The 14,149-nt window shown below is 31.6% G+C and overlaps 2 protein-coding genes across 2 annotated transcripts; both read right to left on the reverse strand.

Moving 5' to 3' along the window:
• Positions 1–9,896: 9,896 nt before the first annotated feature.
• Positions 9,897–10,616, reverse strand: LOC150034421 (uncharacterized). Its single transcript, XM_090316722.1, has one exon. It carries the CDS (start codon positions 10,614–10,616, stop codon positions 9,897–9,899), a length of 720 nt encoding a protein of 239 aa, XP_090172848.1.
• A 792-nt stretch (positions 10,617–11,408) lies between these two features.
• Positions 11,409–12,337, reverse strand: LOC120083961 (uncharacterized). Its single transcript, XM_039039867.1, has 2 exons — positions 11,753–12,337; positions 11,409–11,708 (listed from the first exon to the last, which is right to left on the reverse strand). The coding sequence occupies exons 1-2, from the start codon at positions 12,335–12,337 to the stop codon at positions 11,409–11,411; spliced, it is 885 nt and encodes a 294-aa protein (XP_038895795.1).
• Between the last annotated feature and the right edge of the window lie 1,812 nt (positions 12,338–14,149).

Consider the following 14,149-nt stretch of genomic DNA (forward strand, 5'->3'; position numbering starts at 1 on the left):
AAATGGATATGTGGTGTGAAAGCTTTGTTAGAAAGTTAAAATTACAACTAATATCTAAATTTGGTGTTTAATTTGATGAAATTAAAAGTTTCAAATTAAAATTTTCGTCATATAAATTAGTGAATGTTTTAATGTGTTATAGAATGTTTCTTTTATCAATTTTTTATTATCCTGTTTATATCAGTTAAAATTTCAAATAATATTTATATTGATTTAAAATCTAAGGTCTCGTTTAATTACCATTTTGTTTTTTGTTCTTAAAATCTAGCATCTATGTTTGTTTCTTCACCATGGTTGGTAACTGTTTTGTTAAAAGCACATTTAAATTCTAAGGTAAATTTAAAAAATCAAATCAAATTTTTGATTTTCAAATAAGCGTTCGTTTGGTAACAATTTTATTTTTTATTTTTGTTTTTGAAAATTAAGCATATACACACTACTTTCATCTCCAAATTTCTTTTTTGTAAATCAAGTCCAATTATGGAAAACTAAAAAATGTAGGCACATATGGTAACCATTTTATTTTTTTGTTTTGTTTTTAAAAATTAAGCCTATGGACACTACTTCCATCTTCAGATTTCTTTTTTTGTTATCTACTTTTTACCAATAGTTTTAAAAACCAAGCTAAAAGTTGTTTTGTCTTTGGAATTTAGCTAAGAATTCAACCATTTTACTTAAAAAAGATGCAAATCATTATAAGAAATATAAATGAAATAGGTTTAATTTTCAAAAACAAAAATAAAAAACCAAATGGTTATCAAACGAGGCCGTAGCTTTTAAAAAATTGTTTTTGTTTTTGGAATTTGACTAAGAATTTAACTATTTTACTTAAAAAAAATGTAATCATTATAATAAATGAGGATGAAATATACATAATTTTTAAAAACAAAAAATAAAAAGACGAAGTGGCTACCAAACGAGACGGTTCAATTTTTTCTTCTAGTTTTTAGTTTCTATAACAAGTTATAGCAATTTGAGTCAAACAGGTTCCTATATTTTCCAATTTTATATATATTAAGTTTTAAAACTTTGAAAGTGTCTAATAAAATCATACGTTTTCATTTTTTTATCCAATAAATCCTATACATATTCTATCCATTAGAAATAAATTGTAATTTTGTACCAAATTGAACTTTAAGATGTAAATTTTAAAAAATATTAAATAGATTAATGATTTATTAGTTCGAGTAAGAGCTTTTGCCGTTCTTCAGGTCGATGCCTACTGCAATATCAGGCAAAGGGCCAAAATACCCTTCTTCCTCCTTGACATAAAATTAAAATTTATGTCTACTAGAACCATCAATATTTTTAAAATTTGTAACATGTGACACCTATCTGGTACAAAACTAAAAGTTAAAAAATATATTAAAATTAAAAATTAGAGACTTATTCAATAAATTTTGAGATAATATAAATATAAATATAAAAATTGAATGATCAAATTTTACATAAAGATTATCTAACATACGATAAAAAAATTTTATATACGATATTACAACATTTCTAGAAACATCATAGATAAACTCAAAAAATTAAAGTCATAATAGAACACAAAGTTTGGTAACCTAGTTTGATATAATACTACCTACATCTAGGGGTAGTTGTGTCCGTGAGAAAATATATTAACTAATATAAAGTCAAACAATTACCACAAACAAGTATAATGACACTCAAATAGTCCAACTTAGCGTATGATGACAATTAGACTCCTTCTAAATGTGGGACTCCCTTTCAATGAAACTTACGCTCTCCCTAAGTGTGAGATCCCCCACCTTCAACGGACTTAGGCTTTCCCTAAGTATAAAAATATTAATGAATGTTCACTTACGTTCCTCTTAAGTGTGAGATTTCCTCTCACCAAGACGTTTATCTTTCCACTTTCAAATGAAGATCACTCACTTGACGAATTTAGTTTAGGTGCCATAAGTTTGAAAATCTCTTCTCAAGTTGTTGAAGAATAAACCAACATGATCTAGAGTAAAACTCAAGATCTACAATAACACAATCTTCTCCGACGAAAGATAGACAAACTTATGATTTGAGAGAAAATGCACAAGACAACCGACTTGAAAGAATCATTAAAACGACCAACCCTAAAATTGAATAAAACCAATTTATAACTTTGAGAAGATATTCAAGGAAAAAAAATAAATCAACTCTACAGGAATAAAGACAACGGGTTATAAAATTTGCAAAATCCTATTCACAGATAAGGAAAAAATCTTATGTAGAATTTTTCGTCTGTCACGATACAATGCCCTAGCATGTTGCAAGACATATAGCAGAGGATAGGAATGAACACCAATAAATATACAATACATATAACAACATATAAGAAACCAATCTCAAGGCAAAATGAGCATGACACTGAACATGTTACAGAAACATGTTGTTCGAGTTTTACGTATAATAGATAGCCAATCATATTGCGATAACAAATACCCTAACAAAACTTATTATTAAACCTTTATCAATTTAGAGGTATAAATTAGTTTTTTCTCTTAAAAATAATATTTATAATTATTTAGTTAAAGCACAAATTTGTTTATAATGGGTTAGACATATTTTTAACTTGATCCTAATTTAATATTTGCCTAAGCAACATTTACGCACAGTAACCCATCACACGCATGTGAAATTTATAGTTTTTCATACGTAGGAGGAAAAAGTTTATAAAATTCTAATTAATGCAATGGCTTTTTTTTTTTCTAAATATTGTTTGACCTAAATAATTATGATAATTTGAAATAATTTGAAGACAACACCATTCAAACACAACTTTATTGTTAGATGGGGATATTTCATTTCTATGATATCACGAAAGGAGATACCATTTTATCTGAATGGTTGTAATGGAATGGTTGTAATGGAATGGTTGTAAGGGAGTAAAAGATATGATTTTTCATAAAAAAAATATCTTCACTGTGATGGATTATTATGCATAAATTTCTATTTAAGTTGAAATGGACCGTTTGATTTTTTTCCCCTAAAATTTTATAAATTTCTATTTTATCTTTTCTTTAAGACACCACCGTCCTTACCATACTAATCAAATGTATTTCCCCACTCCCACCCCTTTTGCCTCTTTTTAAATTTATTATTATTACATTTAGAGAAATTATTTTAAATAATAAAACTGCTGAAAAATATTTTCAAATATAGAAAAATAAAAAAATCGATTTTTTTTTTTTGTCATTTTACTATATTTATAAATAAATTGGCCATTTGCTATATACAAAAAGACCCCTTATATTTAACCTTTAAATTTTATTGTTGGTCAAGATAATGAATTTGTTTAAATTGAATATTCAAATATAGATTATATATATGAAAAATTTGATAGGTAATTATTTCTTACACTAGGAAATTTAAGTAATTTCTCCTTAGATTCAAATTGTCTATGTAGAATTAACCATATAAAAAAATGGGCTGACAAGAGAAATAGCAAAATTTAAAGTTTCATTTGAAAAAATAGCAAAAAAAATTTCAAAGTTGTAAAAATAGCAAAACGAATTTAAATAATAGAAAATACAAATTAGTAAATGATCAAACTACCCCCAAAGGCTAACAAATTGAGTACAAATAGACAATGCTTCAAAAACAATTCAAAAACTGCAAATACACTCTATCTAAACTTCTAGAAGCAAATAAAAAAAAAAAAAAAATACAATCTCAACCAAAAACTAAAATACAAATATCATAGTCAAAATTTTAGAAACGATACAAAAATCTAAAAATTCGCCAATATGGGCCTCACCGGGAAACAATTGGCGGTTGCTTCTTCAATGGACGACTACGATGGACGACTACGATGGTGTGTCTATGATGCGATGGTCACTGTTAGTGGCATGCGGCTGCTTAGAGAACCAGTTGATAATGAGCAAAAAAAGATTTAACAGTCATGCAAATCGAAATGTAGCAAAGAGGTGATGGTGAGAGAAAAAATAATGGAAGGTTCTAAAGAAGGTGACCCAAGATGCCACTGTGGTGAGGAGGGTATGCTAGCATAGATTTTAAAGGACAATTTGTGGGAATGTTATGGCTATAAGCTTGCTACAAATGGGAAATAGGAAAGAGAGAAATACAAGGATGGGATAAAAGGGAGGTAAAGTAGAATTAGAATTTTTTAAAAAATATATATTTTTGAATATGTAGGAAAGAAAGTGCTTAAATTTTTTTTTCAAAAAAAATAAAGATAGATTCAAATAAATATTGTTGGAGAAAAATTAGGAAAATCTATAATTTAAATTTGGAAACACGACAAATGAAGATTAAAATCGCATAACTTCATATTGTAATTACACTCTATGTGTAAATATAGATTAGTTAACCTCATAACTTCATGTTACAATTACACTTATCTATAAATGTATATTCGTTAATTTTCAGAGCCCATCGAGCGTAAATTGGAAATATGTTTAAATTTATATTACATTTTGAAGCTGATAACAATGTGTTTAAACTAATGAAAAAAGATTTAGATAAAACTAAATCTGGTACCAAAAAGTTAAACCAATTGAAAAAGAGTTAGATAAACCAAAATTGATAATAATGTACTCAGAAGGTTGAATAGAAGATTCTGTTTCTTCAGATGTATAGTGTATTTGTAAGATTTACAGGTATATCAGAAAAGACTCAACCACCACACAAAAATCATAACTCAGATTCTCTGGCATTCCGTGCAACTTCCGATTCATTGTAGTATCTAACTCTGATTCTCTCCAATGAACAAGATTTTATCTTCTTTGGTCAAAAACAAAGAAATCTGATCATAATAATGAAACAAAAGAGATTGAATCATCATACAAGAACAAATAAAGAGGAAAAGAGGAAAAGAGGAAAAGAGGAAAAGAGAAGTCTAATAAGTTGTAAAGCCATAGCAAAAACAATAGCTTGTGAAAAAAACTATAAGAAAACCTAAATCGGTAAACATTTTGTGTGAATAACAAAAGTGATGGGTATTTTTTTTTATGATAATGATGAATATTTTTTTTCCCAAATTGTTAAAATAATATAAAATTAATCATATAAAACAATTTAAACCTTCAAGGATATGAGAAATATCCAGCTAAATTATTAAGAATATTTATAAAATTATGAAAAAAATTCAAAGATTAGAAAAAAATTGAAATTTATTAAAAAATGAAAATTGATATTTTATGGAATTTTAAAATATAAAATTTGGTAGACAAATTTGGATATTTAATTAAAGTGAGATTAATTCGAAAAATGGTTAAAAAAATCTAAAATATGTAGATTATGTTAACTAGGAAAATTAGGAGGCAGTTAAAATTAGCAATTACCCTGTATACAGAACTCGACATTGTTTATGATTCTACCCTTACCATGTATTTGTAGTTTCATCAATATCAACTACGAACTAGACAAGGACAAGTCAAGTATTTAGAAATTTTTGGTCATGTGCATGTTACATGAGTTGCCATAAATCTTATTATTGGTTGATTTTGTCATTTTTCAGAATGAAACCCTAAATTTTGTCATACTCTCCAATTCTCCTAAAAAAAATTAATGAGAAATTTAAGGTCCCATTTGGTATAATTTGGGTCTCGTTTTGTAACTATTTGGTTTTCAGTTTTTGTTTTTGAAAATTAAGCATATAGACATTACTTCCACACTATAGGAAAAATGACCTACGATAAGTTCGAAAAATGTTATAACAGGTCTTTTATAGCGTTATTCGCAAAATCATGATAGCCCACGTTATTAAAAGTATAAGGGCTTTTAAAGTGTTTTAAAAATGTTATAAAAAGTCCAACCTGTTTATAGCATTTAGTAACACGCTATGAAATACTTGACTTTTTTTTTAGCATTTTGCAAATCACCTTTGATCTTTGTAACATGTAAGATAGTATTTTGAAAAGCTATAAAAATGTTTTTATAGCCAAACTTTGAAGTTATTGTTTTCCTATCATAGCATTTGTTTTTTGCTGCTATAACTATTTATTTAATGAAAGCTATAATAAGCCTTCAAATGTTCAAAAAATTTTCTTTCCATAGCTTTTGTAATTTTTTATAGCTTTTTTAGGAACTTTTTGTAGCTTCTCAATTATGTTCATGTTGCTATTATTATGTTTTGTACATTGCTACACATTAAAAGTGAAAAAAATATTTCTAATTCACAAAATCAAAATGTGTATATCTAAATAAGTATTCATACAAGATTCATATTGTAAAAAAAAAAAAAAAAAAAAAATATTAATTAGTATCATACATTTGGAGATGAACAAAACATAAACATTATAAATTACAAAATGTTGATATACAAAATTCAATTAGCTCCAAGTTAGTTGTGTTTGTTGTCTAGACATTGCATGCTTTAATAATTCTTTTAGGAACCTACAAAAAGTCATTAAAGTAATAAAATGTTAAGTAAAATTATTAAAATGAAGAACAAAAATAATAAATAGATATACATACAAATTACAACTTTGTACTTCAAATTGCATCTCGAAAAAGTGCATGACTAGAAAAATGCATGGGTAGCTTTCCCTTATATAAAAGTTAATTCATCCACATGAATAAAAGGAAGTAGAATGTGTTGTCTTTAAACAGAAGGCATGTAATTTGTTATGTAATCAGCATGTTACCTCTATCACAAGGACAAAACATCTTGACAAGATCCAAGAGTTCTTGGAGAATGTTTCAACAAAGTCAACACTTGAGGCGTCCACTGCACATACAACTTTATCCACCTAATCTGTCAAAAGTGTTAACTACAATCAAACGCCAATTATAGGAAATCCAATTAAAGGAAGAAAATTATAATCCTCTACATCCTACCTATATGCAAAGAGAAAATTAAATACAGATACAAGCCAGCTTTAACACTGTTATGCTATCTCCATCATTAGAGCTAGATGTGAAACCAACAGACCAAATGCCTTTCAAGATCCAATAGAAACAGCCATGCCAAGTCCTTTTTGTGGCATTCATCATTCTGAACTGTGTACCATGAATTGGCAATGAATACGCTCTGTTTTCTCAATTTCAGTTCACATACACTATAACCAAGCGATATGAATATCTATGATAGAGTCTGAGATGGATATATTGAGCAACTAAAGGGAGGATATTTCAGTGGTAAAAAGTGAAGAAATACTTGACTGAGAATGTTCAACGGTCTATGGAGTATGTCATGTCAGGCAATCCGTACTTACAATTGAAGGATTAGGGTCAATATTCTATGGATTAAGGCTTTTGCCCCCACCGGGAACCAAGATGAACAGAAAAGGTCGGCTCCTTCAATCTGTTGAAGGCAAATCATAAAGATGGGTATAATTTATAAAAAGGCTATAATTTTTCAACACACAATCACTCATCATGCATTGATCATATTTTATAGAGGGTTAGCATGTAAAAATTTGCCCTCCCCAAGATGAGCTCCACCTTGTACACCAACTAAATCTTATAATTTCATGACTTACTAATGGAAAAAAAAAACTATGGAATTAAAAGGGACATGAATAAATTTAAAAGTTCCATGCTATAAGTGATGGAAAGAGAGGGAGAAAGAGAGAATGGGGAGGGCAAGTATGATACTCAAATCATAAGCAGAGAGATAATAAAGCAGAAAGTAAAAGAAAAATAGGTTACATTGGAGCTTGTGTCAACTTTGATATCAGCTGTGATATTTTTTGTTCTTCAGCTGAGTATTAACAGTTGCAAGAAACATGTCAACCTTTTTTGTTCCTGAATATGTTATAACTTGCAGATAAAAATATATAAATAAAAAATAAGCAACAACCTGTAATAGCGAAGGAAAAGTATCAAATGGGTTTCTTCCAAAACACCTATAAATATCCTAAGTTTCGAGAAAAAACATGTCAAGGTACAATTTGAACACAAGAGCTTCTAGCAGCTTGAAAAACACTCAAAGCTTACAGCGAAGAAAGTAAAATAAAGAATCAAATGCACAAAGAATTATGGTGGTTTGGAAGTATGCTTACATCCTTTTAGACCCAACAGGTTGGAAAGTTTATTAATGAATGAGTGTTACTAGATGATCACCCGAATAAGAACCAAGAAGTAAAAGAAAGAGTCAAAATTCATCTCTAATAGCACCCAACTTCCTGTTTATTTTCAGTTCTTAGCCGTTAGAGAGTTGACTACAATAAGTTAACTCATATTTTGTGTTCATGAAAAGAAGGTTCAATGTAATGTTATGTAACTAAGGCAAGCGTGAAAGGTATTGCCATGAAGATCACCATTAAGATTCCTCTGTTAGAAAAAAAACGTAGAGGAAAAATATGAAAAATGAGAGATATATTTTCCATTCAACTAAGCATACCTTTATATAGGCTTACAAACATAACCATAGGAATGCCAATGATTTAAAGCTATAAATGTCATCAAATGCTCCTAACTCACATAACTCCTATAACTCAAAAATCACTATTGGTTACAAAAAAACTAAAAGTCACAAAACCCAAAAGTCACACTAAATGCCACAAATAAAGTTTAATAATGACAAACTTTTCAACACCCCCCTTAAACTTGATTTGTTACACCAAGTAAACTCTTCATTTTGATAAAAGTCTCCAACTTGAGGGGCTTTGTGAAAATGTCCGCCGCTTGGTCTTGTGATTTGATATATTTGAGTTCCACTTCTTTCTTCATAATGCAATCCCGAATGTAGTGAAATTGGGTATCAATGTGCTTGTTCCTCCCATGAAATACCGGATTTTTGGCTAAGACAATGGCCGATTTTTTGTCAACAAAAAATCTCTATTGGACCTTCCATTTGAAACTTCAACTCCTTCACTAAGTTTCTTAGCCAAATTGCATGACATACACATGAAGTTGCTGCGACGTACTCTGCCTCCCATGTTGATAATGTGACTATGGGTTGTTTTTTTGACATCCATGTGAATGCCGTTTCATCAATAAAAAACACAAACCCCGTAGTGCTCTTTCGATCATCCAAATCACTATTCCAATCACTATCACAATAACCAACAATATCAAAATTGCTAGAAGAGATATAGGAAAGACCATACCCAATCGTCACTTTGACATAGTGAAGTATCCTTTTTGTCATTTTGCAATGTGTTGCTGTCGGTTCCTCTATAAATTGACTAATAATTCCAACCGAATAAAGAATATCCGATCTTGTACATGTTAAGTATCTTAAACTTCCAACCAAGCTTTTAAAATATGTAGAATTTACCTTCTCTCCTCCATCTTGCTTGGTGATTTTGACTCCACATTCCATCGGTGTTCCAACTAGATTAGCATCATTCATATTGAACTTCTTGAGCACTTCTTTAGCATAGCCCTCTTGGGATATAAAAATCCCATCTTCACCTTGTTTGACCTTGATCCCAAGAAAGTAACTCATGAGACCAATGTCCGTCATTTCACTCCTTTGCCATCTCTCTTTTGAACGCATCAAACATGCTAGGATTGTTTCCGGTAAATACTAAATCATCAACATATAAACAAATGATTAGTATGCTTTCACCTTGCATTTTGATGTAGAAGGTATGCTCATAAGGACACTTCATATACTTCTTCTCTTGAAAGTACTTGCCAATCTTTGAATTACATGCTCTTGGTGCTTGCTTTAAACCATAAAGTGTCTTTTTCAATCGAAGCACTTTATCTTCTTCACCCTTGACTTCATAACCCAATGGTTGTTCCACATAGACCTCTTCCTCAAGAATTTCGTTCAAGAATGCCGATTTTACATCCATTTGATGTATCTTCCAATGATTATGGGTTGCCAAAGCAATAATCAAACGAATAGTTTCAAGGTAAACAACAGGGGCAAATACCTCATCATAGTTGATGCCATGTTGTTGGCTATACCCTTTCACCACTAGTCTCGCCTTGTGCCTCTCAACATCGCCATTGACTTTTCTCTTTGTCTTATATACTCACTTCACTCCAATCGGTTTGTGCTCTTTTAGAAGCTTGGTCAACTCCCATGTGTCATTTTTCTCTATCGCTCGAATTTCTTCATCCATTGTATCCTTCCATTTCTTGCTTGCAATGACTTCTTGGAAACTAATAGGCTCACAATCACCAAAAAGACAATAGAGAATTATGTCATTTTGATTTTGATTTACCTCATTAAGTTCCCGTACACTTCGAGTTCCTCTTGGGCCAAGTTCATTCTCCAAATCGCTAGATGAACCTTCAGAGGATGATCGATCGTTCGAATGAGGTGGCACTGGAATGGGCAAACCTTCACCCATTTCATCCCTGGTCGGCTCATTTTCATTATCTTCTTCAAAATATGGAAGGAAATCATACTCCTCCTCTTGTATATTCCAATCCCAAGAGGCTTCCTCATCAAAAACAACATCACGACTAATCATTACCTTCCCATTCAAAGGATTGTAAAGACGATAACCCTTTGAACTTGCATCATAGCCTATGAAGATGAGTTTCTCGCTTCGATCATCGAGCTTGGTCATTTTTTCTTCCAACACATGAGCATATGCAATACTCACAAACACCTTGAAGTGACCAATCCCGGGCTTTCTTCCGTTCCATGCTTCTTGAGGTGTCTTGTCAAGCACACTTTTGGTTGGTGCTCGATTTGTCAAATAAACCGCACAAGCTACGGCCTCCGCCCAAAATACCCTCGACATCTTCTTTGTCTTTAGCATGCTTCTTGTCATGTTCAAGATTATCTAATTCTTCCTCTCCACCATGTGGTGTCCTTGGGACTGTTAACGGACGTCAGATGCCTTTCTCATCACAAAATTGTTTGCACTCATTTGATGTGAATTCACCACCTCAATCGGTTCTCATGGCCTTGATTGTAAGGTTGCTTTCATTCTCCACACGTGTCTTAAATCTCTAGAAGATTTCAAATACTTCTGATTTTTCCTTCAAAAAGTACACCCATATTTTTCTAGAAAAATCATCAATAAAGAGAAGAAAATATTTACTTTTACCATGAGACTCTGGTTTGATCATTCTACACACATTGACATGGAAGAGTTCTAAAGGCTTCTTTTCTCTTGTCATAGACTCCTTCGGAAAACTACTTCGATGATGTTTGCCAAGCAAACACCCTTCACACACTTGGTTTGGCTTGTGAATGTGTGGTAAACCTTGCACCATCTTCTTCTTCGACAAATCTTCTAGACTTCCAAAATTGAGGTGCCCAAACCGTAGATGCCATAGCCAAGAAAGATCTTCATAACACGTCTTCAAGCATTTTGGAACATCATTACATATATTCAAAGGAAACATTCGGTTTTGGTCATGGAGACTTTAGCAATAAGTCTCTCATGATTATCCCTCAAATACAAACAATTGTTTTTCATTTGAACTTCAAAACCTTTCTCTAACAATTGTCCTACACTCAATATATTATTTTTTACATTGGGAATGTAATAAACATTTGTGATATATTGATTTTCTCCATTTTTTAATCAAATGAGAATTTTACCTATTCTTTTGATGGCGGCCGAAGAATTGTCTCCAAAGACAATATTACCTTTCTCCATCTCGTTCAACTCCACAAACATCTCGCGTTTTCCACACATATGATTCGAGGCTCCTGTGTCAAGATACCACATACTATCTTGACTCTCTTCTTCTCCCTTTGAAACCATAAATAAGATTTCATTCTCCTCTGCATAATTGGATTGCCCTTGATGGGTTTTTGATGTGCTAGCGGTTGATCGGTCCTGATGCTTTCGATCAGTCGACTCTGTTTGAGATGAGTAATACTTATTCACATAATTCCATATTTGTTACAATTATAACATTTTACCTGAGATTTATCTCTCCCAGACTTTCCACCACGTCTTCCACGACCTCGACCTCCTCTTCCTCTTGAGGATTCAGACGAGTTTTGAGAAACATCGGTGTTGGCTTCACCTCTTCCACCATGGCCTTGACCACCACGACCTCTTACACGTCCACGACTATTCTCCTCTTTGATTTTGAGTTGGAGAAGTTGTTCAATGGTCTCTGTTTGCTCCATCCTCCTTTTCTTTTTCTCCTCATAGGCTTGTAACGAGCCTATAAATTGTTCAATTGTCATGTTCTCGAGATCCTGTGTCTCCTCGATCGTCGTGGCGATAATCTCGAACTTTGTATTAAGGCTTCGTAGAACCTTCTCCATGACACGAACATCGATGATTTCTTCACCATTCCGTCTCAATTGGTTGACGACAACCATTACTTTTGTATGATATTCCGCTATCACCTCCGTCTCCTTCATTTGTAAAGATTCAAACTCACCACATAAGGTTTGCAACCATACCTTTTTCACACGATCGGCTCCTCTATGAGTCGATTGGAGCTTGTCCCATGCTGCCTTTGACGTCTCCACATTGGCGATGGTCTCAAACATATCTTCGTCCACTGATTAATACAAGATATAAAGGGCCTTCTTGTCCTTCTTTCTTGTCTCCTTTAACGCATCTCTTTGCGCTTGATCGACTCCAGCTTCTACCTCTTGGAAATCGTTCTCCACGATCTCCCACACGTCTTGTGCTCCTAGTAACGTTTTTATCTTGATGCTCCAATTGTCAAAGTTGAGCTTGGTAAGCATTGGTAGTTGACCTATCCCACCGTTGGCCATTTTTCTCTCAATATTTTCTACTAGCTCTGATACCACTGTTAGAAAAAAAAAATGGAGGACAAATATGAAAAATGAGAGATATATTTTCCATTCAACTAAGCATGCCTTTATATAGGCTTACAAACATAACCATGGAATGCCAATGGTTTAAAACTATAAATGTCATCAAATTCTCATTACTCACATAACTTCTATAACTCAAAAATCACTATTGGTTGCAAAAAACTAAAAGTCACAAAACCCAAAAGTTAGGCACAAATAAAGTTTAATAATGACAAACTTTTCAACAACACCTTCACAACATTTAACAAGGTTCATATAGCTAGGCTTAATCTTACTAAAGTCATTAATTAAATATGCATAGTCACTCACTAAATTTTCTCATCCATTCTATTCTTTAAACTTTCAACACAATGTTCATTATTTTAGTCCTTAAACTTTAAAATAATGTTCATAGAGAATGTGTACTAGCATCAAGACGTACAGGTTACAAAACACGACCAAAGTATCTATTTGGGGTTTAGATGCCAAAATTAAATCAATCTTAAAATTTTAGACATTAACCTGATATTTAAACGTATTTTTTTTTATTAAGAAACAAAAATACAAAATAAAAACCCTTTAACATTGCCAGTCTCTTAGTCTTTTGGAATTAACACCTTGGCAACATCTCCACAGGTGCTAATCTGTAAAAATAAGAATTTTAGACTTTGTAAGATACAACCAAGAATTTTAGACACCCTGGTAATATCTCCACATAAGCAAGCATACTATTTATACACAAAGTGACATTTGATTTAAGTTTGAATTGCACCAATATCAGGTAGTGCATAAATTTCTTTCAAGTTTTTATCACTCTTTCTTTAAAACCTCATCCATCTACTCAAAACAAAGGTTCCTCAACGTTACAATGAATGAAAAAGACAACATAATATGAAAATACATGAACATAATTGGTTCTTTATTGTACCTTGATGTTATTGAAGAAATTTGTATCAAGTGCTCTAAATACACATGTAAGAAGAGATTTTTTCCCCACATTTTCAAAATATTCATTGTCTTTCTTGTTCTCCCAATGAAAAGAACATGAAAAGAAACAAGTCGAAAATGGAGTAGAACAAATGATTAGCAGAGTAATTAACAAATGTTACCTGTAGAAAGGAGTACGGCTATGAACCCCATATTTACATAAAATAGAATTAAAGAGAAAAAGAGATTTCCAAATATTTTAACAGAAATCATCTCACATTGCAAAATAAAAATTTAATTATACCAACGCTTTAACATTTTAGGAAGAGGAAATTTCAGATATCATGATAATTTTTGGGTGTAGCAGCTGCTATTGAATCATTAAGAAGAGTGATAAAACAATCCATCTAATACTATTTGGGGTTTGAATACCGGAATAGAGTTAATATATATAATGTTAACCAAAGAACCAAATCAGTAATGTCCTCCCTTCCTTTTCGGAAGGATAAATGCAAATGAGTATTGAAGAAGACATTAAACTTATTAATGCAACAAAGGGTTTTGATAGTTCCGAAATCAGGAAAAAGGACAAGATTGAGAGAGTTGCAAAGG

Source organism: Benincasa hispida, chromosome 8 (assembly GCF_027475165.1).
Source record: "Benincasa hispida cultivar pf3 chromosome 8, pf3_genome.v1.1, whole genome shotgun sequence".
Lineage (NCBI taxonomy): Eukaryota > Viridiplantae > Streptophyta > Magnoliopsida > Cucurbitales > Cucurbitaceae > Benincasa > Benincasa hispida.

Bases quoted from the DNA above. Each gene is read 5' to 3' on its own strand.
- LOC120083961 (XM_039039867.1), bottom strand. From the start codon at position 12,337: ATGTTTGAGACCATCGCCAATGTGGAGACGTCAAAGGCAGCATGGGAC. The intron at 11,709-11,752 runs GTAAAATGTTAT...TATGTGAATAAG, and splicing joins CTGGGAGAGATAAATCTCAG to TATTACTCATCTCAAACAGA.
- LOC150034421 (XM_090316722.1), bottom strand. From the start codon at position 10,616: ATGTCGAGGGTATTTTGGGCGGAGGCCGTAGCTTGTGCGGTTTATTTG.